This window comes from Brassica rapa, chromosome A07 (genome assembly GCF_000309985.2).
Source record: "Brassica rapa cultivar Chiifu-401-42 chromosome A07, CAAS_Brap_v3.01, whole genome shotgun sequence".
NCBI classification, from domain to species: domain Eukaryota; kingdom Viridiplantae; phylum Streptophyta; class Magnoliopsida; order Brassicales; family Brassicaceae; genus Brassica; species Brassica rapa.
In genome coordinates, this window is record NC_024801.2 from 10421371 (window position 1) to 10447323 (window position 25953).

At 32.5% G+C, this 25953-nt stretch overlaps 3 protein-coding genes and 1 long non-coding RNA gene across 6 annotated transcripts; 2 read left to right on the top strand and 2 right to left on the bottom strand.

Moving 5' to 3' along the window:
* Positions 1-266: 266 nt before the first annotated feature.
* On the bottom strand, positions 267-1535 carry LOC103828810 (putative F-box protein At1g32660). The gene has a single exon (XM_033275957.1). It carries the CDS (start codon positions 1533-1535, stop codon positions 267-269), a length of 1269 nt encoding a protein of 422 aa, XP_033131848.1.
* Positions 1536-7059: 5524 nt separating this feature from the next.
* LOC103828811 (phospholipase A1-Igamma1, chloroplastic) lies at positions 7060-14146 on the top strand. The gene is made up of 2 exons (XM_033274805.1): positions 7060-13895; positions 13926-14146. The coding sequence occupies exon 1, from the start codon at positions 7792-7794 to the stop codon at positions 9382-9384; it is 1593 nt and encodes a 530-aa protein (XP_033130696.1). The 5' UTR covers positions 7060-7791; the 3' UTR covers positions 9385-13895; positions 13926-14146.
* Positions 14147-18674: 4528 nt separating this feature from the next.
* LOC103828812 (GLABROUS1 enhancer-binding protein) lies at positions 18675-20449 on the top strand. Of its 3 annotated transcripts, XM_018652781.2 has the most exons (4): positions 18693-18919; positions 19054-19411; positions 19522-19957; positions 20040-20449. In XM_018652781.2, the coding sequence occupies exons 2-4, from the start codon at positions 19080-19082 to the stop codon at positions 20322-20324; spliced, it is 1053 nt and encodes a 350-aa protein (XP_018508297.1). In that variant the 5' UTR covers positions 18693-18919; positions 19054-19079; the 3' UTR covers positions 20325-20449. The 3 variants fall into 3 exon arrangements, with proteins under 3 accessions (XP_018508299.1, XP_018508297.1, XP_018508296.1); XM_018652783.2 differs by having other exon boundaries at positions 18675-19411; positions 20043-20449; XM_018652780.2 differs by having other exon boundaries at positions 18697-19411.
* Positions 20450-22086: 1637 nt separating this feature from the next.
* Positions 22087-25675, bottom strand: LOC117126527. The gene is made up of 2 exons (XR_004449159.1): positions 25480-25675; positions 22087-25433 (listed from the first exon to the last, which is right to left on the bottom strand). It is a non-coding gene; the product is annotated as an uncharacterized LOC117126527 (long non-coding RNA).
* Positions 25676-25953: the final 278 nt, after the last annotated feature.

Here is a 25953-nt window from a genome sequence, read left to right on the forward strand (position 1 = left end):
ATATATCTATAACAGTTTTGAAGAGAAAACGGAGCTCCATGGCACATTTTTGTTCCACTGGAATATAATCGTGCTTCTTATCCAGTTAGGCAAGATACATAAAAGGCGCAAGTCAGAAGGATGTTTGGCAATTAGACGAATGGGGGCACCAACCAGGAACTCTGCTCATAACAAATGAAAACAGAGAAGATCCCTAAAATAAATGAGCTTGTTTGGTGTTTTATAAAAAACCAACACTTTGAAAATAAAAACAGAAAAATGAGAGTTTATAATACATGATTATTGAGAAAGGCAATACTGTCGACGTGATGAGGTGCGACACGGACAAAACATTCATACCCACCTACAAATCCATAAGAGCGTTGAAACTCTTCATTGTCACCAATTCCTAGGAGCCTAACTCTTCTGACATTGTTTGTTGTGACATTGTAGTAGAATATGTAGAAGGGTTGGACCTTGATTGTATTAACCACGCTTGGGACGATAATGATCTCACCAGCTTTATTGGTGCCTTGGAAAGACATTCTGCGGCAAGAAACGGACTCCCAGGCAGAGGAGGGAAACACACATGTTTGCTTTGACCATTCATGTTTCTGGGCGTCCTCTAGTATCCATAAATCAAAGGGAATGGAGCGAGCAAGAGGTGGATGCACAAGAATAGAAGCTAGCTTCCCATTGTATTCTATAAATATGGCATTCTTTCCACATAACACGACAGCACTAGGTGCTTGGATAAAACTTACTTTCTCAGATCGAACATCAAAACACATCACAACTGGATTTTTATTCTTAAAATCAGTAGTGGAGTTATACTTATAACCGCCATAGTAGATAACACCGTTGATACATACTCCCACTGATACAGGTATATAAGGAACAGGGGTACCTTCAATGTCTCTCCAACCTCCTCCAAGTGTTAACACCTTGTGCAGTAGATGAGGACGAGCAGAAGAAGGATCTCTCAAATGCACAGATAATGCTTTGTGTTGGCCACCAATGGGATCGTACCCCACGAATTGGGTGTTCTTGGTCAAATTAAAGACTTGCTCGGTGCTGGGGTTACAAACCATCAAACCATGATCAGTGTAAACACTGAGAAACCCATGGAGAGAAGCGCAATACTCTTGGCTGGCTCGCAATCCCACTGGTAATGCCATCTCGAACCTGGGCACCAAAGAAGAAGAAGAAGACCCCTCTGGATACGACAAGAGGAAGGTAAGCTTCTCTTCAGGCTTGCCGAATGCGTTGTTGCTAAAAGAGACTATAAACCGTGGTTCCGCTGAGGAGACAGCGAAGAAGGAATCCACCAACTCTTGCCTTCGGATGAAGGAACACCACATCTTCGACACGCATCGAAACTTCATAAGAGACTTGGCAGGCAATCTACTCATTATAGCCATCTTAAGATCATCATGCACCGAATCTAACTTACTTGGGGTTGTGTCTTTCTCCTCGTACTCCGTGCGTTTTCTGAAGCTTCCTGAGGCTTCTCGGCTGTTGTGGAACTTATCCTTCTCCTCGCGCCTGCGTTTCATGGCGCCTTAGTCCTCGCACAGCCCTCAATTCGACTAGGAGGATGTTTTTATTGTGTGGGAAAATCAGTCAGAAGCACAAAGACCTATATATATGTTTGTTTCATGACGTCTTCCTTTTTTTTTTTCTTTTTTTTAGAGGCTTTTTCTTTTATCAAAAAGGAAGAAAAAAAACAGGAAATATGGCATAGATAACTATAAAAATATATAGTTGATCAAATAACCTAATCTAGTAGAGGCTGAAATATAATTATAACGTATATAATCTATTTATGATAATTTTCTCTATACATTCATTTTTCAGTTTTATTTCTTCAATTGATAATAACTAAGTTTAATATAATCTTTTAATTCAGTTGATTCATCAAAATTGATTGTCATTTTTTCTCTTTTGAAATTAGACTCTTAAAAGACTTGTTTGAGCCTCTGACGTTTCCCCAAGTGGATGTCTATCCTGATAAGAGTCACGGATTAATAACCTTAGAACATGATTAATGTGTTCTGAGGATGATGTTTTTAGAAGAATATAAGAAATTATCTTTTAAATTTTAACTAAAAAAGCCAAGAACCGGTTATTTAAGAACTAGTTCTTAGTTTTTTTAGTTAAAAGTTAAAATACAGTTTCTTATATTCCGCTAAAAATCTCACCCTAAAAACCCTCTATTAATCATGCTCTTAACCTACTGCATATATGACTATGGTAAACAAACACAGACAACCATTGATACAACACATTTGAGGATACTTTTTTCTTGTACCGTGTCCAAGATCCAATGCAAGATATAAGTAACATAATGAAGTCCACAAGCAATATCTATGTATCATCTCTCTTTGAAAATCAGCAACCTTTTAAGAAAATGACATGGCTGTAGTTTCTAAACTCAAAGAGATCATGAGGAAAACATACCTCAAAGGCTCCATTAAATTAGCTCCATTTCTGCTGATTTATCTCGACTCTGATAATGACTACATAAATAACTGGCATTGTTTGCCTATATTTGGCAATCAACCTGCAGAGAGATCAATAAAATAAAATTCATTAGACAACTATAAATAGAACAAACAGTAAAAGGTTTGTAAGAAAAGGAAGGTTGTGAAACTGAGTGCTCTTCCAGAAGAGGAAAAACATATAATGACTGATGCCTTAACTTTATGTCCCTACAAAAAGAAGAAAAGTAAACAGCTTCATGATCAGCTTTAAGTCCCCCCATTGTCATAATCAAGAAGAGGGCAAGCAGTAATAGTGATCAATTCCACCAAACCCCAGTCTCTCTTTTTTTTTTGTCAAACAACCCCAGTCTCTCTAGACAAGTTAATCTAACAAAATCAACACAATAATAGCACAAGGGAGTCGTCATTTAGGTCCTTTTTAAAATTGAAAATTTACAAAGAAAGACTTGAAGAGAAGCCTACTCTATAGCAGACTTATTTGGAAGTCTTCTTTTATAAATAGTTTATTTTTGTTTTTATAGACCTCTAAAATACCAGAGAAGACTTTCCGGTAAGTCGTTTAGGATAAACATGTTAGTTTTGCATTTGACCAGATTGTGTCAAAATTTTGACTTTTCTTAGACGACTTACAAAGAATTTGTCCAATAGAAAAATAAAACTTAAATATTTAATTTTTTTTCTACATTATTTACATGTAAGTTGTTTCAGGTTACTTTTGCAATTGAAAAATAAAACTTAAATATTTTATTTTATCCGGACGACAGAAGACTTACACGAATCTTCTGTAATAACCAAGGTTTGACCAAAATATCATAATAAAATCCTGGAAGACTTCCGTGTAATTCGTCTACCGGAAGACTTACATGGAAGTTCTCCGGATAAAATTAAATATTTAATTTTTATTTTTCAATTGCAAAAGTAACCTGAAACAATTTACATAGAGTCATCTAGAAAAAAAATATTTAATTTTTATTTTTCTGTTGGATGACTTTCGTGTAACTCGTCTAAGAAAAGTCAAATTTCTAATACAATCCGGTCAAATGCAAAACTAACATGTTTATCTTAGACGACTTATTGGGAATTTTTCTCTGGTATTTTTGAATTGTGTTTGTTAACACATAAAAGTTGAAAGACTTCCAGAGAAGTCGTCTCTAAAAACACACACAACACGTCAATTGCATACTAACCTATGCATTGACCAGAATGTGGAATATTTCTGATAATATTTATATAGCAAATGTATTCATTAAAGATATTGTTGGAATTTAAATCTCTCTTTTCCGGATTTCAGAATATTCTCTATCTATAATATTAAAGTGCTTTAGAATATTAATTAATTATATTAAACTAAAATTAAAGAATAAACATAGCTTTGTAATTTTTTCCAAAAAGAAATGGTAGAATTATAGTATGGATTCTGTTTTAATAGTATAGAACTATAGATAAGTTGTGTTCGACTGTAACCACAGAAAAAAAAGCTAAAATTTAATTGTTTTCTGGAATCTCCGAAATTAAAGATTAATTTTCAGTCAATTAAGTTAGACCGGTTGGCCAGAAATCTCACTCCAATATACGTACATTCCTATTTAATAATATATAATAGATATGTGTGTGTTTTATGTAAATGGTCCTTACGGGTGTCAAAATAAGCCATAGCTCATGAGCTATCTCAGTTCAACTCGTTTTTTCATAAGCACGATCTCTATATTTTAGGTTCATTTAATAAATGAGTTTAATGATCGAGTTTCAATTAGATTATGAGTCATATGAACGATCTTTAATGAACATGAACTTATTCATTTTTACACTTATAATTATATATAATATATATGTATATATAATATAATATATATATATTATATATTATATATTTGGATAACTTCAATTTTTATGTAAAAAAGAGATAATTTCTATAATTATCATATTTATCTTACAAAATGAAAATGTCAAACCAAATAGATAATTTATATATTAATCATATTTATCTTCTAAAATTAAAATGTAAATCATACATATATGTAATATGTAAATTAAACTTTTAAAAATTATCTATAGCTTTTTCGAAGAAAGAAAAAGAAACTATATCGTGTAGGAAGTATCAAAATCTTCTATATAAACCCACGTTTAACCCTATCAAAAAAGAAACTATACTGTTTTTTTTTATTTTTGTCATGTGTTGGTTTTTATTTAGTATTTAATATTTATGTTTTGGATTTTTAATATTTAAATTTTGAACAATATTTTAGAAGTTATTTTATCACTATTTTATTTTATAATTATTATTTTTATTTATATCACGAGTTAGCTCATTTAACTCATGATCTAAATAATCTAAGTTCGAGTATACATATAGAAACTCATATAATAAATGAGCTGAGTTGAGCTAGCTCATGAAAGAACCGAACTCACTATAAGCTGAGCTGAGTTGAGCGAGTTAACTCATTTTGACACCCCTATCGGTCCTATCCATATATAGGAATAACAAATCCCCTATATATTAATTGAGAAACATTTGAAAAGATGTAACCTCAATTTTGTATTAATTAAAAGAGGCCCCAATGCATAGGTGGCACTCAATTAGATAGTCAATTACATTCAATTGAAAAATAAGTAGGTCCACATTCGATTTTTATATGTTGCTAGATACATAAGTTGGTCAAACTATATGATATAATGATATGATATGTTATTTTCTTTCCTTAAATAAAACCTACGGAATTACCATAAATGACTAATATATATATGACAATTAATGCTTTTAATAATAAAGATTTGATAACAATTTATATCTCCTCCATCATTTTTTGTTTAATTTTATATTATTAAAATAAATTAAACAATCAAATTAGCTATAAAAATAAAATTTAGATTTTTTCGTATATGTTATATTTTGAATTTTTAAAAACGACAATAAATGACTAAAACTATTAAAATTATTATGTTAAAAATTAATGATCAATGGTTTAACATTTTTATTATAAGAAGATACATATGATTTTAAAACCATATGAGTAAAAAATATCATTTAATAATAAATAAATATATATATAGATTAAACACTATATACCATAAGATTACATAAATATTTTAATATTAAAACTTTCAATGAATTTTCAAGAACATTTATAAATTATAAAATTATTAAAGATTTCAGATTGAAAATTTTGTTATCGATGATTTAAATATTTTGTTATAAAACGATATGAATGATCACAGAACCGTATGATTATAAATTCTTATTTAATAAATAACTATACAAAATATACTATTCTTAGAAAAATAGGTTGGTCCATCTTAACTTATATTACACTTTTTATAAAACTAACTATCGAATTGATAAATAACGTACCAAAAAATGTTTTGCACTTTCCTTAAATAACAGCTACGAAATTACCTAATATGATTAACGTATATGTGAAAATTAATTATTATGAATAATAAATATTTGATAACAATTTTTGTATCTTAGTTCTTTTTTTAATTTTATATTATTAAAATATATTTAAAAATCACATTAAATATATAATAAAAACATTTATATTTTTTCTTATATGTTATATTTTGAATTTTTCAAAACGTCTATAAATTATTAGAAATTTGAAGATCCCCACTCTGAAAATTTTGTGATCAATAGATTATTTTTTTGTCATAATAAGTTACAAATGATCATAAAATTGTATTAATATGAACTTTTATTTAATATTATAAGAAGATACACATGATTTTAAAACCATATGAGTAAAAAATATCATTTAAAAATAAAACACATATATATATATATAGATTATACTATATACCATAAGATTACATAAATATTTTAATATTAAAACTTTCAATGAATTTTCAAAAACATTTATAAATTATAAACTTATTAAAGATTTCACATTGAAAATTTTGGTTATCGATGATTTAAATATTCAGTTATAAAATGATATGAATGATCATAGAACTGTATGATTATAAATTCTCATTTAATAAATGACTATATAAAATATACTATTCTTAGAAAATAGGTTGAACTATCTTAACTTACATTATATTTTTATTAAACTAACTATCGAATTGATAAATAATCTATCAAATTTGTTTTTGCACTTTCCTTAATTAGAAACTACGAAATTACCTAATATGATTAACGTATATATGAAAATTAATTATTATGAATAATAAATATTTGATAACAATTTTGGTATCTTAGTTTTTTTTTAATTTTATATTATTGAAAGATATTAAAAAATCACATTAAATATATAATAAAAAATTATATTTTTTCTTATATGTTATATTTTGAATTTTTCAAAACGTTTATATATTATTAGAAATTTGAATATTCCCACTCTGAAAATTTTTTGATCAATAGATTTTTTTTTTGTTATAATAAGTTACAAATGATCATAAAATATAACGCATATGAATTTTTATTTAATAAATATTCAAACTAAATAATATATATATATATATATATATATAAATACTAATGATCTAAAGCAACAAGATTGGCTGATCAATTTAGTCGTCCAGTTGAAATCTTTCAAAAGTATGTGAAAGACTAAAGTCAAAGTAAATATGGTTTTAGAATAGTAATTATATTTTACTAACCGAAATACCGAAAAAAACCGAACCGAACCGAAACCAACCCGATATTCGGATTGAACACCCCTAATCCAAATGAAGCCAAACTATTGTTTCATTCTCCAAAATATAATAAAAAGAATAACTTAATCCCGCGCAAGGCGCGGGTCTTATCCTAGTATATTTATAATTTGTAAATCATCAAAAGTGGACCCGTTATTAGGCAGTGAATTGGACTTATGTAACCTAACGCCAAAGACGACATGGTAGACTCTTGTTCTTGTATGCATATAGAGCTGCCGTAGTTATTAAAATCAACAGGCGTGTTATTATTACTTTGACCAACTAATTAGAGAAAATAAGAGGGTTGTTTCTTTTCCAAGAGGAAGATTTAGAATATTAATTTGATCTAGATCAAGTTGTTGGACCTGGTTTAGCTGAACCGGGATTCTGATTCTATTAGCATTTAGCAACAACTTGGGACGATTATTCACATTCAAAGCTAAACCGAATATACCGGGAATCAAGGTCAGCTCCTAACAATGTAAAAAGTTTGACCGGTCAAACATTTAGTATGCTTCACCAGTCTTCGCAGAAGTTACATATGCGTGTGTGATCATATGAAATTTCTTCATATATATAAACAACACAGAGAGATCAATTCCAGAACACATCGATCTGCTTCTTGCTGCAACACACCACAACCTTAATTATCACTCATCATATATACTCAGAAATGGAGAAGTCACTGGTCAAAACTCCATTGAGAAAGCTAAGAAGAAGAGGAACGAAACGGTCCTGGAGATTGAAGCAGAAGCTCAAGCTGACGTGGAAGTCTATCAAGATCCAGGTAAGGTCACATCTACCTGGCGCCTTCTTGTCAACCAAGAAACGCCTCACGCCCGTGAAATCAAGAAATCAAGAACAAGAACTAGCTCAAGTGGCCAGGAAGATCTGCAAAATCACCAACGACTCCACCAGTTCGCTGGCGTTTCTTCTTCAGCTTCCGAAGTATTCAGCAACTGATTTTCTAGACCGCGGCGATCTGATGACTCCAGCTGCGTCTCCAAGGGAAAACATATCCAAAATGTGGCGTGAGCTTCACGGTTCCAAGAACTGGGAGAATATTCTTGATCCTCTACATCCATGGCTGAGAAGAGAAATAACCAAATATGGAGAGTTCGTGGAATCAGTCTATGATTCTCTCGATTTCGATCCTTTATCTGAATTCTGCGGAAGCTGTAGATACAACAGGAACAAACTCTTTGAGGAGCTTGGTTTAACAAGACATGGTTACAAGGTAACCAAATACATCTACGCCATGTCTCATGTGGATGTCCCTCAGTGGTTCTTGAGCTCATCTTTGGGAGAGACGTGGAGCAAAGACTCTAACTGGATGGGCTTTGTCGCTGTGAGTGGAGACAGAGAGTCTTTGAGGATCGGTCGGAGAGACATTGTTGTGGCGTGGCGTGGCACTGTGACTCCTACTGAATGGTTCATGGATCTTAGAACTAGTAAAGAGCCTTTCGATTGTGAAAGTGAACATGGCAAGAGGGTGGTGAAGGTGCAAAGCGGGTTCTTCAGCATCTACAACTCCAAAAGCGAGCTCGCAAGGTACAATAAAGAAAGTGCATCTGAGCAGACAATGGAGGAAGTGAAGCGGTTAGTTAAGTTTTTTAAGGAAAGAGGCGAAGAGGTGAGCTTAACCATCACCGGTCATAGCCTTGGAGGTGCATTGGCGCTTATGAACGCTTACGAGGCCGCTAGAGATGTTCCGGAGTTATCTGGTAACGTTTCTGTGATCTCATTTGGTGCGCCGAGAGTAGGTAACTTGGCATTCAAGGAACGTCTAAACAGTTTAGGTGTTAAAGTCTTGCGTGTGGTGAACAAGCAAGACATTGTCCCTAAGCTTCCTGGTATCGTGTTCAACAAGGTTCTAAACAAACTCAACCCCATAACTTCGAAGCTAAATTGGGTCTACAGGCACGTCGGAACGCAGCTCAAGCTCGATGTATTCAGTTCTCCTTACGTAAAACGTGATTCGGACTTAGCGGGATCTCATAACCTCGAGGTGTATCTCCATGTTTTAGATGGCTTCCACCGCAAGAAATCAGGGTTTAGGGTTAACGCCAGGAGAGACGTTGCGTCTGTGAACAAGAGTACAGATATGTTACTGGATCATCTAAGAATACCTGAGTGTTGGTACCAAGTGGCACATAAGGGTCTGATTCTCAACAAGCAGACCGGCCGGTGGGTGAAGCCAGTCCGGGCCCCGGAAGACATTCCCTCTCCTTTATCGACCGGACCAAAACTTATATATAGCTCGTGAGATTAAAATAATAATTAGATTCCTTCCATTCATTCGTTTCATAAATCATTTGTCTTTGTGAATTTTGATTACAAAATTTCAATTTGATGTACATATATCAAGTTGCGAATGCATATGTGTTTATAGTACATTTTATACTAGTTACAACATCTAAAGGAAAACCGAACGTGTCAAAATACAATAGATAAGAACTAAAACATGTACATCCTTTACACGAAGCTAAAACAATTTTGTATTTACTCTCCTGAAGAGAGCACACACCCTTCTCAAAAAAAAATTGAATAACCCATAAACCGATCTCTACAAAAAAAATCCAAGGGTTTTAGCCATTAGGCCAAATTTTCGCTGGTTTTAATCCCATTTCAGTAGTTTGTGAGTTCTATTCTTGGAATGCGAACTTCACCCACATCCTAGAGCCAGTTATTGATCACAAAATTTGTTGATCGGTATTGCAAATCCATACAATAGAAGTAAAAAAAATCTTGTAGATGATCTACCTATAGTTCTCAATTCTTCTTCCCAGAAACTTTCAGTAAATGATCTCCATTATCGATTACGCAGTTGAAATTTCTGAACAACACCAATAGTCCTCTAACACACTAATAAAGAAATCAAAACATATCCAGAATCTCCCACATGTAACTTGTTACTAATTGTGCATACAACATATAATGTACCAAAAAAAAGAACATTTTTTTGGTAATCAGAACATTTTTGTTTTGAACCATAATAAAATGTTGTTTCTCTTATTCAATATCTCAAGGTAACAACTAAATCAACACAGTGTTCATTCAATATTTACTGACTATCTTCTAATAAAAATGTACATCTTGCGATCGATTATCTTTTCTAAAAACGAAACTTTGGTTGGTAGCCTTAAGAACCAAGTTTTGTAGAATGATTAAGTTTTTTTTTTGGTGTTATTTTATATTATAACATGAAAACGTAAACTTGAAATCTGAAATATCAATCGGAAGCCGTTTTGATAATCAATAGAAATTGTTGTGAATTTGGAAATGTCTTTTCTAGATAACCATATTTTCATTCTTATTGGACTTTTCATGACATTAGTATCTGGATGGTATCATTAAAAATTTGTTTGTTTATTAGAGTTTTAGAAGCAGAATGTAAACATGCAAAATTCTTTAGATTTATTATAAGAATTTGCATCAATTTATAACTATTTTTTTAATCAATCAACAAAAATTTGGAAGAAAACTTAAGCCAAAATTTCAACTTCCAAAACAAACTTTGTTTGTTAATGGAATGCATAAGATTCATTTTAACTTTTCATTGAAGACCTAAACAATATAGTAATACTATTTTTAATTCGATATAACTACGAATTATCTATATATCTATAATAATAAATGAGACTTCTTTTCCTTTTCATGATGACACCTCATCATTTTACATAGGGCAATTTGCGACACTTTGCAACTTCTGTTTTCAATTGAGTTAGCAATATTTGCTTATGGATTTGGGCTGATATAGACTTTACAAAAGCCGAGACTAAAGATTACCATCTTCTCACCGGCCACCGTCTCCTTGTCTTGCTGCCCCTTCCTTTCCTCTACTCCAAGAAGCTTATACTATAACGCATTCGTATGCATTGATGCTATCTAATTAAGTCCCATAATTATGGTTTCATTGCCACTCCTCCCACTAAGTCTCATTAAATAATATGTATGTAACTAACCTTTTTTTAGCTTGCCTGATATTGATCTCCTATAAATAGACATGAAAAACTTACTTATTTTCATCGCTTACACTTTCAAGCACTTCCGTAAGGAGAGATAATTGTACGAGTTAAGCGGGTTCAAACCACCACTTCAAGCTCCACCATCGCCATCCTCTGCACCGAGTTTGTTGAAATCACCGCTGATGTTCGTCCAATACCCACACATATGTTCAGTTTCTGCAGCCACGACCAATTCATGTTGTTGGCAAACACAAACATCGACTTTCCAGGTTATGCTTGGGCATATATATAATTTATTTCATCAGTCTTCTTAATCCCTCATCGTCTCGAGGAGAAGAGAAGATTTAGAAAAATCAATCCCAAGGAAAGGCTCTCAATTCTAAAGCCTTGAAGCCTTTTCTCCAACTCTCTTCACTCTGTCTCAGTTCTAAAGCCCTCACTTCAAGTGTAAGCAGTCATATCTCACTGTTCTTTATACTTACTGGAAAGGTGAATTGCTTACAGATCTTCGATTTCACTGTGATTTATCATATATTCTGTCTTAAGATGATGAACGTACTGCAACTTCAATATCAAAAACGCCGACTCTTCTTTTTCTATGCATGTGGTGTGTTGAAGATGATAAGGCTTCCAAATACCCAGGAAAATCTCTAATATTAAGATTATTCATGTCTTTCTTGATTTTAATTTCAAGAAAGATAGTGAATTTACAAAATCTTCACTGGTTATGGTTGTTAATGATTACTGAGACATCAACTCTCTGATTTTATCTCCTATATATGCCATGTTCTGCTGGCCGAAATTTCCTTGGAAGCTGGTTTATTTAGAATAAGTTATTCTGAGGAGCTTGACCTCTGCAAAACGTTCCCTGCCTTGGACGCCAGGTATATGTTTGTAAGTTCACTACAAGAATAAATGGATATTGTGACAATGTTTTTAGTCACAATATACATATAATTTGTCACAAATTATCTATTGTGACCAATATGTGATGGTTTCTAAAAGGTCACAATAAAGTCGTCACAAATTCAACTTAGTCATAAAAATGTCACAACTATAGAGACCATTACAATAGTATCAGTTTTGTTACAAACTGTTACTAGATAAAGTAGTCACAAAACTGACACAAAGTGTTACGGATAAATACGTTAGTAAGTACGACACAATCTGTGACAATATTTTTTGTCACACATCTGTTACATTTTGTAACTAAGTAGGCACTTTGTATTTGTGGCAATTAACAAATACTTACCAAATAAATTATGGTTATTGCGTGACTTTTATATGTTTTAATTCTATTTATAAAACTAATCAGTTTAAATAAATTAAATAAAAGCTAATTCATGTTAAAAGAAAATTAAATTAAAATAAAAAGAAATTTATAATTAGAATATATTTTATTGACAACCCGAACTTCATATGGGTTAACTGGTTACAAAAATTAAGCTGGTATTAGAAACCAATTATGATACAGACCAAAGCAAAGCAAATTAGGGTAAACTGGTCTCCTACACCACCACCTCCTTTGCCTCCGTCAAAGGACTCAAACCACAGCAACCAAGCGAGATTCTTATACTCCTGGTCTCCTACACCACTACCTCCTTCTCCTTCCGCCCTTGTCTACACCTCCGCCATCATCATTGGCTGTTCATATATCAGCAACAGCGGCAACTCTGATTTTCTGTCCTTCATTATCAGCTTGCGTCTGTTTTAGTTTCAACATCAATGAATTTTTCTTCCATTACAGTGTAATAATTGGCCGCTGCCGCTGATCGCGGCGTCTTTAAAACGAACAGGGCTAGTCTCTTAGAAAGGAAATTGCAGATATTGGTTTGGTATATATAAGGTTCATAATGTTTTTTTATTCAAGAAACTGACCTACCAAACCTTCCTTGGAAGCGTTAGTCATATAAAGCCTAAGATTATATCCACTGCACCTCTCTTTGGAATGAGTCTCAAAGGATGTAAGCTGGGAGTTTTTATGAGAAGACAATCCTTGCAGATACTGGTGGTACACAGGAAATCTAACCACCTTAACATTCATTTTCCTGAAAAAATTCTTTCACTCTTTTCCACACAGACAATTGACTTCCTATGAACCAGTAAAGTTGAGGCCATCAAAACTATCGATGGGTGGTGCTAAATTTCATGTCCCAAATGTTCCAAAATACTGCAGCCTCAGATATGATCCTTTAGTTGCACAACATGTTGTGGTACCACCGCCGTTGGTGTCGCCAGGTAACACTTTACCATTATTGCATTCATGTTCAGTAAAGCTCCTATCAAGTGATGTCATCGGGCTAACCATATGTCCGCCACTCAAAAATGTTTATGTGTTCTTCGTAACGGCCGAGATGGATGTCGATGATGGGACAAAGTCAGCCGTGTGACACCTTCGTGTGTTAACCAAATAAGAATTCCCACCTTCTCACTCTTCTTAACCAACTTTAGACATGCTAAATTTGACATGTATGCCTATATTAAAGCTTCCGTGATATGGTGACAGCCAGACATGGTATATACTAGGAGCTAAGCTTCAAACAACCACCTAAAACATGAGATATGTGTAACTTCTAATCGAAACAGTTACACATGTCTGCCTATGAAATGTTGAAACACCACTGGACTTCTTCACCTGGCGTGCAAGACTGTGGTGGATATGATGAAAGGAAAGACTCGAGAAGGGATGTGCACACACTTCAACATCAAGAACGACTACCTGAGGAAGAATCTGAGGTTTGCAAGGAGAATGCGTGAGCCTTCGATTGACGTTTGCTCCCTGGTGGTTTAGGATAGTCTTCTATTAGATGTCTTCTTTCTTTTCCCTTTTGGTTTGAAGTTTGTCATATGTATACGAACACCTAATGCTTTGTTCTATTAACAAGTTCTGTTAGTTTTTATCATAAAGTTGGGTCTTTGTGCTATCTTTTGATCTATAGTTGGTCGCTATCATCATCGTTTGATCTAACTCTGTACATACCTTCACACCAAAAAAACTCTCTACTTACCAGTAGACCATGTTATTGATCCAAACGCATGTTCCGAGGTGTGGATGTTGATGATAAAAAGATATCCCCTAGACTATATTTGCAAAGTGATTTTGCCACATGTCTTCTCTACAATCATTTTTACAAAAAAAATGATGACATGGCTAACAAGATTGATGATATGACTTATAGTTAATGTGACATGGATAATCACATTTATTACTGACATATATTTTTAGTAAACTTTATAGAACATGGCAATAACTAATACATTACATTTAATGTTGATTTATATTTTTGGTAAACTTCTTAAAATATGGTAATAACTCATAAATTATCACTAAATAAATATATTGAAATATGCATTATAAATTTCGAAATATTATTTAATTGTTTTTTATAATTATACAATTTTTATTACTAATATTTTCAAAATTTTCTACATCTTTTTTAAAAAATTAAAAAATTGTTATTCGTAATTTCATTAGTTTCTTTTAGATATCTACAAATTTTATAAATATTGTTTAGTTATAATTTTTAAATAACTATACAATTTTTATATGATTTTTTAGTAATTTTATATAAGTTGATTTAATACATTTAACCAAAATAAATAGATAAAAACATTATCTAAGATTCGAATTTTAAATATATTACATATATATTATTAAGGGTACTTTAAAATAAACAAAATTATTTTTTTTCTTAATTAATTTTATGATTAAATAATCAACTTTATATTAATATTAGTCAAAATAATAAAATATATAATATTAATAAATTTTATTTTAAATATAATTTAACTTTTAAAAAATTTATCACTGCACATGGTGCAGGAAAACACCTAGTTACTTATAATATGCCCATTTCAACGCATTCAGAACTAACATTAAAAGTCATTATGTATCAACAAGTGTCACTTTAATCGAATATATACAAAGTCACCGACCCCATCTTCTTTTATGTTAGCTATATTTACATGTCTTGCTTTACAAGCTTTACAAAGAGATGTTTAATAAAACATCAGCTGCGAGCAGTGATGCCCACGGCTGCCATGGCCAAAGTGAAGACCGGACGTCAAAGCTTGATGGTCAACGACTCCCCTCAACAGTCACATAAATGCAAACAGATAGATGATAACATCAACAATAAATAGATGATAACATCAACAATAAATTCAGCAAAGGTAGGACCTCTACATGGGAAATCATACTCATAAAAAACACTACTAACAATATTGTAAAAACAATTTATACTATTAAAAAGGAAGGAGTCCTAAAAAATCTACTTAAATAAAGTTGTTGGACCTATTCATTAAATTTAAATAAGTTTTACTTTATAATGCTTTAGTTGATCAAAATATATACTCAATTAAATTAAATTTCCTTTTTCAAATCGATAGATTTTGAACGTACAAAATATATGGTGGGACCTTACCTAACTTATATCGGCAACAGCTTTTTAATGTTATAGCTAAATTATAAATAAGTTTGAATCAATCCTATTCATCACCCACGTATAAATCAAAACGACCATTGAACCAATCCTAATTCATCACGGCTAAAATTATTTATATGAAAGTGGATTATCACTACTATTATGATTAGAACTTAAACAACCTTGACACATATAAGACTCAATTCTTAATAACATACAAATTATTTTATTCAGAATATACAATTAAAAGTATATTAAAATTTTAACGAATTAAAAAATATATAATTAATTTATTTTAGGTTTTTACCAGGTCAACCAATACCGAATCACGGTTAAGGGCGGTTTTCAGAATTTGTATGTTTAAAATTAATTAGTTTTCATTAAATTCACGTTTATCGGTTTGACCGCGTTCCAGACTTGGTACAAAAACATTAATCTTATCTAATTTAAAATAGATGTGCTAACTGCTGGTTAAAAATGAAACGTAATATATAAAATAAATTCAAATTAAGAAAATTACAAGTATAATTACATAAATAATTAAAATAAGATAATAGAACAGAATATATATATATATATATATATATATATATATTCATGAGTTAGAAAATAACATATTATATACATCGAAAGATGATAAAAGTTTAGTATAAATTATAATTATTGACACCAAAATATATTATAAAGGACTCGAGCTGTGTATTTTTTTTCTTAAAAAAAAGAACAATGACCTAATGCTTTTAAATATCATTGGTATAAAAACCAAACTAGGTATTTACAAGTTTTTTGGTTCAAGTTCGGATTGGTTCTTTTTAGATTCGGTCAGTTCAAATCCATAATTTAAATATCTATAAAATTCATGTAATATTTGGGTACGTAACGAGTCCGGATTGGATTGATTATTTTAAAAAAAAACTTGATATACCTAAAATCCCTAAAAGAGAGTTATATAAAAGTGTACATACAAAATTTTAAATAAAATAATTCATGAACATTCTGCCATTAAAGTATATAGCTTCTAGAGTTTCGATCTAGAAAAAAAGACACGATATTTGCTGCATAAAAAAAAGATGTTATCTATTTGTTGTCGGCAGATTAAAAATATTAGTGTGGCTTTGAACCCTTAACTTAACAAAGCGAATTTAACTGTTAAAACCCATTTAAGTAAAAAAATATTACAAACCCAATTAACTTCAGATCCATTTTCAATTATTTTTTAAAAACAAGCCTAAATTATGAAGACCATTTTATACATAAATACATATAAATAGGGCATTATTTAAATAGTATAGATTTCTAATGATAAAATATTTGTCTCAAACTGATTTTTTTTAAGATTTATAATATAGTTACAATTAATAAAATTAAAAAGAAAAAAATTTAATAATTGGTTCACTATTTTGGTACATTTATAGTTAATATACTTACAAATAAACTTAATAACATTTGTTATTTAATAATAAACATGTTGGTATTAATCTTCAAATTTGACGTACAAAAAAATATTTCTTATGCAAGTCAAATATATATTGATATATCAAAAATTCTAAAGCAAAAATCAAAATTAAATTCTTGTCAGTGGGTTAATAACAGTATTTTTGATTTTAAGATATTTTTACCATATTCGTTTTATTATATCCCACCCTCACTATATATGAGTACTGGATCTCTTGGTTCGACCACAAGTCCGACTCGGATATGAAAACATTGTACCAGACTGAAATAATAATAATATAATATATTTTAAATATTATATATATCTAATAATATAGTAAATTCATTTAATATTTAGCTTTACGCTAAACAAAAAATATCCGCGCTTCTTAAGCGCGGGCCAAAATCTAGTTATGACTTAATACTCAATAAATTTAACTAACATGAATAAATTAATATTTTTTTTTGGTTTGGAATCACATCAGTGTAAAATAAATATATTCTTTTTTCGAAAAACCTCTTATAAATATGTGTTCACAATATAAACATAATTTAATAATTAATGTATACAAAATTTACATTACTATAAACATAATATTTGATTGTTTTTTTCACATAGTAGTCCATTTTTAGTTTTTTTTTTTAAAACCTCAACATATTTTGATGTTATTTTATTATTTTCCATGCAAAATTGCATATGCATTTAAGGTACATAATTTCAATACATCAAATGGTCGAATAAAATAACATGAAATTTGCATTTGTAAAATTTAATTAATAAATATAATTTAAAAACTGTTTTTCTTTTTTTGCATAAAAATATAATTCAAAATATATAAATCTATAAATTCTAAAAACTATTTTTGTAAACTAATAAAATATTGTAGTTTGTAGTTTTAATGTATTTAAAACTCTCAGATATGGAAACAACCATTATCATACAGTTTACCACCTAACTTATACCACACACATTAAGTTATTTATAAAATTTTAGCTATTATTTATTTAAGAGAAATAAATTTGACGATTAAATTTTATTAATCCAAATATATAATAAAATAGTATTTTAATCCAACTATAAATAGTACAATAAACATTTTGATGAGAGAGGTCTCAACCGGTAGAACCACACAGTCAACGAACAAAAGCTCTGCCGCTTGAAATGCAACTTCAAACTGATCGCAAGGGATAGCTTGACAGTCAGGGTAAGCATGGGTTAGATCTGTGCACGGGAGTCGGGGAGAGATTACTGACGTTAAGAGCAATGCTAGACCATGATTAAGAATTTATTTACTGAAATCAATATCATTTTGAAGACAAAGTATCCAACTTATACGTCCATAATGAAACCTCTCTACCATATTGCCACATCCATGAGATGGACAAAGCACACGCGAAGATTGTTATTACTTTAAGAGGATGAACGAATTTGTTATCATCATTCAAACAATATAATAATAAATAGCTATTTTTAAGTTTTTATCACAAAAATAGTTTTCATAAAAAGAAAATGACCAAAACGCTATCCTTCAACACTAAACCTATTCAAGTCTAGATTAGTTAATCTTAGGGTAAAAATGTATTTTATCATGTAGTAAAATTTATTTTGATCATTTTTTTCATTAAAATTTATTTTTGTGACAAAAGTTAAAAAAAAAATCATGTTAGGGGATTTTTCTAAAATAAATGCATCAATTCTTTTTTTTTTTTTTCTTATTTACAACCCCTATAATTTTTAATTACTTTATTTGGGTATTGGCTCTGGTCAATATTACTTTTTAAGCGAGGAGGTAGTCGCTCCAACCTCTCTCTAGAAGTCTCTTAAATATAATCAACGGTCGGTGGCCACCCTTGTCCTTTTGTTTTTTGGTATGTAAATACTACGATCTGCTGATCGAATCTCTGTGTTCCGGTTTGCGGATATTCTCCTTCGCTAGGCGATTTTATATCTTCCGCTTGTCGGATTCTCTTTGTGGTAGGCGTTTTTTGTTGTGCGAGTGAAATCAAAATCCGTTATCTGCTTTCATTTATGAACTGATAATTCCGGTTGATTTTGGAGGTTTCTAGTCTCCTTGTTAGTTACGCTTGATTTCTCAATCTTCGCTTCAGATAAAAGGCGAAGTATTCTTAAAGGTATGAAATCGAGATGGAGAGTTGATGCAGAGTTTCAGATTAGCCGGAGATTTCATCCGGCGAGCAACCAGCGGTGCTCTCTTTGGATCCAGAAAATTCGATGGCCACGTTATAGGGCACGTGTCTTCCATGCTTTCATTGTTATGTTATCAAAAAACACGTGTTTGTATCCTTTTAATTTTATTTTGTTGGGCATCGGACGAGCTGAATATGTATTGGGGATGATTTACCTACTTGTTATTTGGGCTAAGGCCCTATTAATAAAACTGTTGGTCAAGGCATTCCTGCACCTAAATAAATCAGTCTCCCAACTCAAATTTGGAAGAGAAGAACCCAGAGGTTTGTTTCTTTCTTCTCTTCTCTCTCTCTCTCTGTATCTCTATATCTTAGAGTGTGAGTTTGTTTTCTTCGGAAGATGTACTGATGAATTTTGATTTCCTGTTTCAGGGCTTCTCTGCATGCGACCATGGTGAATCTTGATTTCCCCGACGGTTCCTCACCGCCTTCACATATTCTCCGCAGTAGAAAATCCCAATCCCCAGGGAAACATGCTTCAAAGCCTTCTCCGAGCAGCAGCAGCAGCAGAATCTGGAACGAGGAAGATGAGCTCACTGTGTTAAAAGGGTTAGTGGATTACCAAGCTCAGAAAGGAATCGAACCCAGGAGTAACTGGGCTGACTTCTATCGTTTCCTCCTCGGAGGAGGCTCCTTCATCACGGGAAAATTCTCAAAGGAACAGGTTTTGAGTAAGATCCGCAAGCTCAAAGCTAAGTTCATTGCTAGCATGCATAAAGGAAACACTAGCCAATCTGAAGCCTTTCTACTTTCCAAAAGTATATGGGGCCTCCTAAATGAATCTCATCACTCTACCAAGACTGCTGTAAGTGATACATATATCTATCTTATAATTAATTAATTAATGTCTAAATTTGTCTAATCTTTTTTTCGCCAACATGCAAAAGGAGGAAATGGCTAATCATGAGCCTTCGAATAATGACGTAACAGAAGCTGACTTTGAAGGCAACGACGAGTCATCATGGGCTGTGCGTGATGCGTTCGAGACCATGGTCTCCAAAGGCTTAAGTGATTATCAAAAGATGTTGCAGCTTCAGAAGCTGATGAACCTTGGATCTGCTAAAAGAAAAGAGCTGAGCGATGAGTGGAACGAGTTATGTGCTGAGGAAGTTAAACTCAATATCAAGAGGCTTAAGTTTTCTGCTATGCTTGCTGAGGCTGCTAAATGGTAAACATAGAATCAGTATGTGTTTTCTGTGGTGTCTAAAAGTATCAAGTCTCTCGGGTTTTATGTAATAAAATATCGGTTTCTACAAACTTATACTCTTCCAAGAAAAAGAAACAGCATTCTTTATCACAAGAAAATATAATCACAACTGTAAAACAGTCATGTCCTACAAACACATCTGATAACATGGATCACTACTAACTAAGACAGAGGTTGCCTCTTCGTTGAGGATGTTGTTCCATTGGCAGTTTTGAGACATGGAGCTCATCTTAGGAAGATTCTAACAGTCATTTGTTGAAGAGAGTAGAGAGTCACTACGACTTCTTTTGAGAGACCTCAATCAGATTATACAAATAGACGAGGAGTCTTAGCGAGAGTGCTCCAGTCTGATGAAACGTATTGTAGGGCAGGTCAGCTTAGAGACGCGTTGAAGGTGTTGACTCTTCTTATGCATAGAGAGCTGGATTTGAACCTGACTTGTTGATTTTCAATACAGCTATTGATGTTTTCGTGAGAGAGCCGACAAAGCTTTGTGGTTTCTTGAATGTATGCAGGTTATTGTCATAATAAGGCTCTCTCTCTCTCTCTCTCTCTCTTTGTAAAGAAAATGAGATTGTGGAAGTGAGAAAATGGGGGAAGGCCTGATCAAGTCACTTACAATACTCACAAAACATGGTCTTATCATATGCGGATGAGGAGGCTCTTTGGGTCTTCAGATTGACAAATTGGGTTATAGTGATATAGTAACTTATACTGCAGTTGTCAATGGCTTGTGCGAGGTGGACAAAGCTAAAAAGCTGCTTCAGGTTATGCATACACAAGGAATCAAGGATACAAAACCAAATACTGTGTGTGTCGTACACTGCTCTGTTAAATGGGATGTACTGAACGGGGAAATCCTTAGAGGCAGCCAGGGAGAGATGATGAACATGAGTGAAAAGCAATGGTAGGGAAGGGAAACTGTCTGAGGCCTGTGATGTGGTAATAGAGATGGTAGTACTAAAAGGTTTTTTTTCCTAGACCCACTTGAAATTAACTTCTTCTCTCAGTGCTTGATGACATGTACCTGATCAACAAACACGCAGATGTCTTCACATATACTAATGCATTGGGAAGAAAGAAGCAACGGATCTTACCAAGAAATGCAGGACAGTTTATAATCAAGTAATTGAGAAGCTTTGTGGTTTGGAAAGCTCGAGGAGGCTTTGGGTAAAGTTCTGAGGACAGCCTTGAGATCTGATGCTATGACGTGTTTTATGAAGGCTAAACTCTGTCAGTAGATGAAGTGGCTTGTGGGATGTTTAACCGCAATTTGATACCTGATATTAAGATGTTGAGAAGCTAAGCAAGAGACTGGTTCTAGAAGGAAATGTTGAGGAGGCAGATCTGCTAATGTTACTTTTGGTTATGACAAAACAGTCGATGGCCTCTCATAAACACCTTTCTAAATTTACCTTACAATAAAGTAGTGAGAAGACTCTTTCCCTTGCGTTTTACTTTGATTTAAGACCAGGATTAATGTTTCTCTGCGTTTGCCTTTTTGTCTCCATGTTATATCATAAATCACGTTGATCTCTGATTTGTATTTTAATAAATCACATTGTATGAGTTGACACTTCGCAGCTCATACAATGCATCTGTTACCTCACTGAATAGTGATTTCACTATAGACTATGAGGTTCTTTTGGTTGTTGCTTCATAATTAGATTACGGTTAAAAGGTACAATTAGGTAAGGATTATTGAAGCAACCAAGAGTTTCTCTGACGGTATATGAGAGTTATTATATCAATTATGAAAAGAAAAGGTAAATCTGCTGGGACAGACATTATTTTGAGTAGATGAAATGTAAGGCTTGTCCTTCTTACACATCACTCCTTATTTTGAATATTTTTTTGTATTTGGATATTGAAGTTGATAGCTTGCTTGTCTGAATGGTCTGAACCTGGTGATGTTGAAAGTACTTATCAGACAAGTTTTTTTGTGATAATGCATGCATATTGGCTGATTCTGATAGTAAGCCAAGGATAGAAATAAAAACTGTTGTTGGGAAAGTGAAATAAAAGATGGCATTCTTCTTGTATTACTGCTTTTGTTGTATATATTGTTATAATCTGCAAACAAAAGATCATGTCTACTCTGTTTGTCCAATAGCCCCTTATGCAAAACTCGTTTTTTCATTCTGCATTCTCTCTTACCACATCATTCTATACAGAACCATGCTAAAAAAGAAAGTGTTACTTTCAAGAATCTCTTTTGAAAGATGTTTATGGAAGAAAAAAAAAGAGAGATGATTTTTGGTGATGTGATTTGCTGTTTTGTTGGTAATGCTTAAATGGTATGTCCCACTTTATGACAGCGATTATAACTGTTGCTGTATTTATGTGGAAGACTTTCCTACTGGCTTCTACCTTGGGATTTATGATACTGGACTCAGGAGTAAACAATACTGGAGCTTCAGGTGCTAAGAGGCTACTTGTCGATGCCAACAAAGTGCGAACTGTTCAGTCTCTTTAGTTTCTGTACAATTTGGCATGTAGAGACCGGTTTGACCAAGATCATGTCTGCATCTTGGCATAGTAAGCCAAAGTTGGAAACTGTTGTTGAGAAATACTAAAAGTAAAGAGGTCACCTGGCACCTTCCTCAGCTACTGCTTTTAGTAAGCCCTAGGATTCTTTTTTTCTGCAAACAAAAGACCATGTCTGCTCTGTTTTTCTAAATTTGCCGTGTTGCTGTTTGTTTTCCATGTAAAGCAAGGCTGATAGAACTCTTATGAAGCTCGCTTCTTACGCTGCATTATCTGTTACCATATGATCCCATACACAGTCATGCTAAAAAGAAAAGTGTTGCTTTCAAGAATATCTTGTGGGAAAAGGCTTTTTGGAAGATATTTTGGTGATGTGATATGTTGTTTTGTTTGTAGTTCTTCAAATGGCATCTCCCCATGTATGAAAGTAATGATATTTGTTCGTGTCTTCTAGTGGAGGACTTGTCTACATAATTCTACCTTGGATCTAAGAACCAAAAGTAATATTTAATAAAATGAAATATCAATCCTATTAAATAGTTTTTCTTTTAATTATCAGTCCTATTAGATAGTATTTTATCAACCCATAATGTGGTTTCTCTTAGCAGTAAATGATACTTTATGTCAACAGAGCGAGAACTCTTCGATATCTTTACATTACTGTACAATGTACTGTGTTTTACGTGGTCAGTTGGCTTACAGTTACAACTTTACATCAAAAAATAGTTTGTAGAAGGGCTATTGACTAAACCATCATCTAGTAAGTTCTTGGTATCTTATGTATTGAGAAAATACCCTCTTATGTACTGAGAAAATACCCGCAAAAGAGTTAGCTTTGGCAAATGGGTCAAGTAGAGAGGCTTAACCTTGATGGTTTTTTTTTGTCACGATGGCTTAACCTTTATGGCTAAACAAATAGAATCATGTAGTTAAAAATGTTTAGCCTTCAAGCCTTAACCGAACAAGATGTCAAGATCCCGCTTTTTACTTTACTCAAATAACGTTGATGAATCCTTTATTAACTCCCCATGGACTATGCAGCCTCATTATTGGATTGGAATAACCCGCGACGAATCCATGCCATTGGTTTGATGGGTTATGTGGTTCCTTTTGCACTTTTCTGTTATTTGAAAACATAAACATTAATGCATACAAAATTTTTTTTAAAAACTAAAACTGTATAAAGTTTGGTTTCTAATCTTCCACTGTTTTCAAATGATGTGTTTTGCATGATTCAGGTTATGGTGGTTCCATTGGCATCACTGCAATTACTCTGAAACAAAACACCAATTGAATACTCCATTTTGCTCTATTTTCCCGACTCATGGGCATGGCTGATCCTTGGCAAAGCCTAATGAAACATTAGCTTATGGCCCCTAAATTTTTGAGGAAAATTATATAGATATAGGTTTCCAAATTTCTAAAAAAAAAATTGTTAAAATATTTACTAAATCGCCTAAAGTCTCTAATCTCAGGGCCGGCCGTGCTCGTGGGTTGGGTACGTAGCTCCTTTAGCCACCTAAATATCTTCATTTTTTTCACCCACCCTGCAAATGCATCAGCCGGTGTTTTTGTGTGATCTAGGATAAATTTAACTATACACTATTTGTGTCTGCTTTATGATTACAATCGTTGGCTTATTATTTTGGCTTTCACCCATTCTTTGTGCTTGACCTAGACTGTCTTTGACGATTTTGTGTTTGTCACTTAATGTTTTTGTTTGCTGAGTCACCACCTCCCATGTTCTGTTACTTGTGTTTGTCTTCCAATTTGCGCTAAGATCATTTCCTCTATAAATTGACATTCTTGTGTAAAATTTATCAAGTATAATTAATGCATGCATGGCTCTAGTAGTAAAATGTGTATTGCAGACTTCTAGGTTAAACTCTAGAGTTCTTTATATAAAAAACGACTATACACACCTCTTATTTTTATTTATATATTGGTTTCTCAGTATTATGCTTTTTTCCTCAATAGTGGGCATTCCCCCCTTTGGAGTTTGGTTTGGTTTCGATTAATAGTAAATAAAATGAACTTATTGTGTTCTTGATCATACCCTATCAAAATAATATTTGATCTTTGATAACTTAGATACAACTTCTTCCCAACATAGCATTACAGCTCATACACACGCTTGAAAGAGGAAGAGCTAGAGATTAATGGGTTTTTTTTTCTTTTTGAGCGAAGGCATTCGAAGGATTAATGGGTTTCTTTATTCTTTTTAAGATCACTCACCATTCTTTAGTTTATCTCTTTTAGTTTGTTTTATTTTTTTATAGAGATGATCTAAGCTCGAATCTTAAGGGAGAAAATCTCATAACAATGATTATTTTGTATCTGACTTTATTACATGTGTATTCAAATATTGTTAAAATAAGATACAGTTGTCCCCTCTCAAGACCACCAGATCTGCAATTTTTACGTGTAATGTTTCTATACCATGGTCTGAATCTGATACATATTCTAACTAAATCAAGGCTTGTTCTAACTTCCTTTCTTTTTTGTTCTTTACCTACTTATTATTTCTAGAAACAAATAAAACTCACCAAATAAGTTTATCTACTGAAGTCTGTAGACTCGGCTTAACCTAACAATTAGTGTATCTACTGAAGCCTGTGTTGACTGAGCTCAACCTACCAATTAGTGTATCTACTGAAGTCTGTAGACTGAGCTTAACCTATGCTTTGTAAGTTATCTTAGGCGATGATTGTAAGTTTGTAATCATTCATGGAATAGCCTAGTCATACGCCCCAAATGCGAAAACAGTTGTTCACCAGTAAAATAAAAGGCACAACTACTCTAAACTGATAATTTAATGATCTGTCCATTCGGGGACATCAGATAAATGAAAAGATATTAACAATGGTTTCTTTATAATTAATTGGTAATAATGATAAGCATGTGTTGTAAAGAAAAGAAGGATATGGCTTTTTGGTAGGGAAGAAAGTTAATTGACATCGAATTATAGCATGCATTGTCCCCTCCATAGAGTATATGTCATTCCTACACCCACTTTACTTCGACATCATGATAAATATATTTTATTAATAATCATTTTTGGATAAAATATTAATAATCATTTCCTTAACATATATATGTATATACAT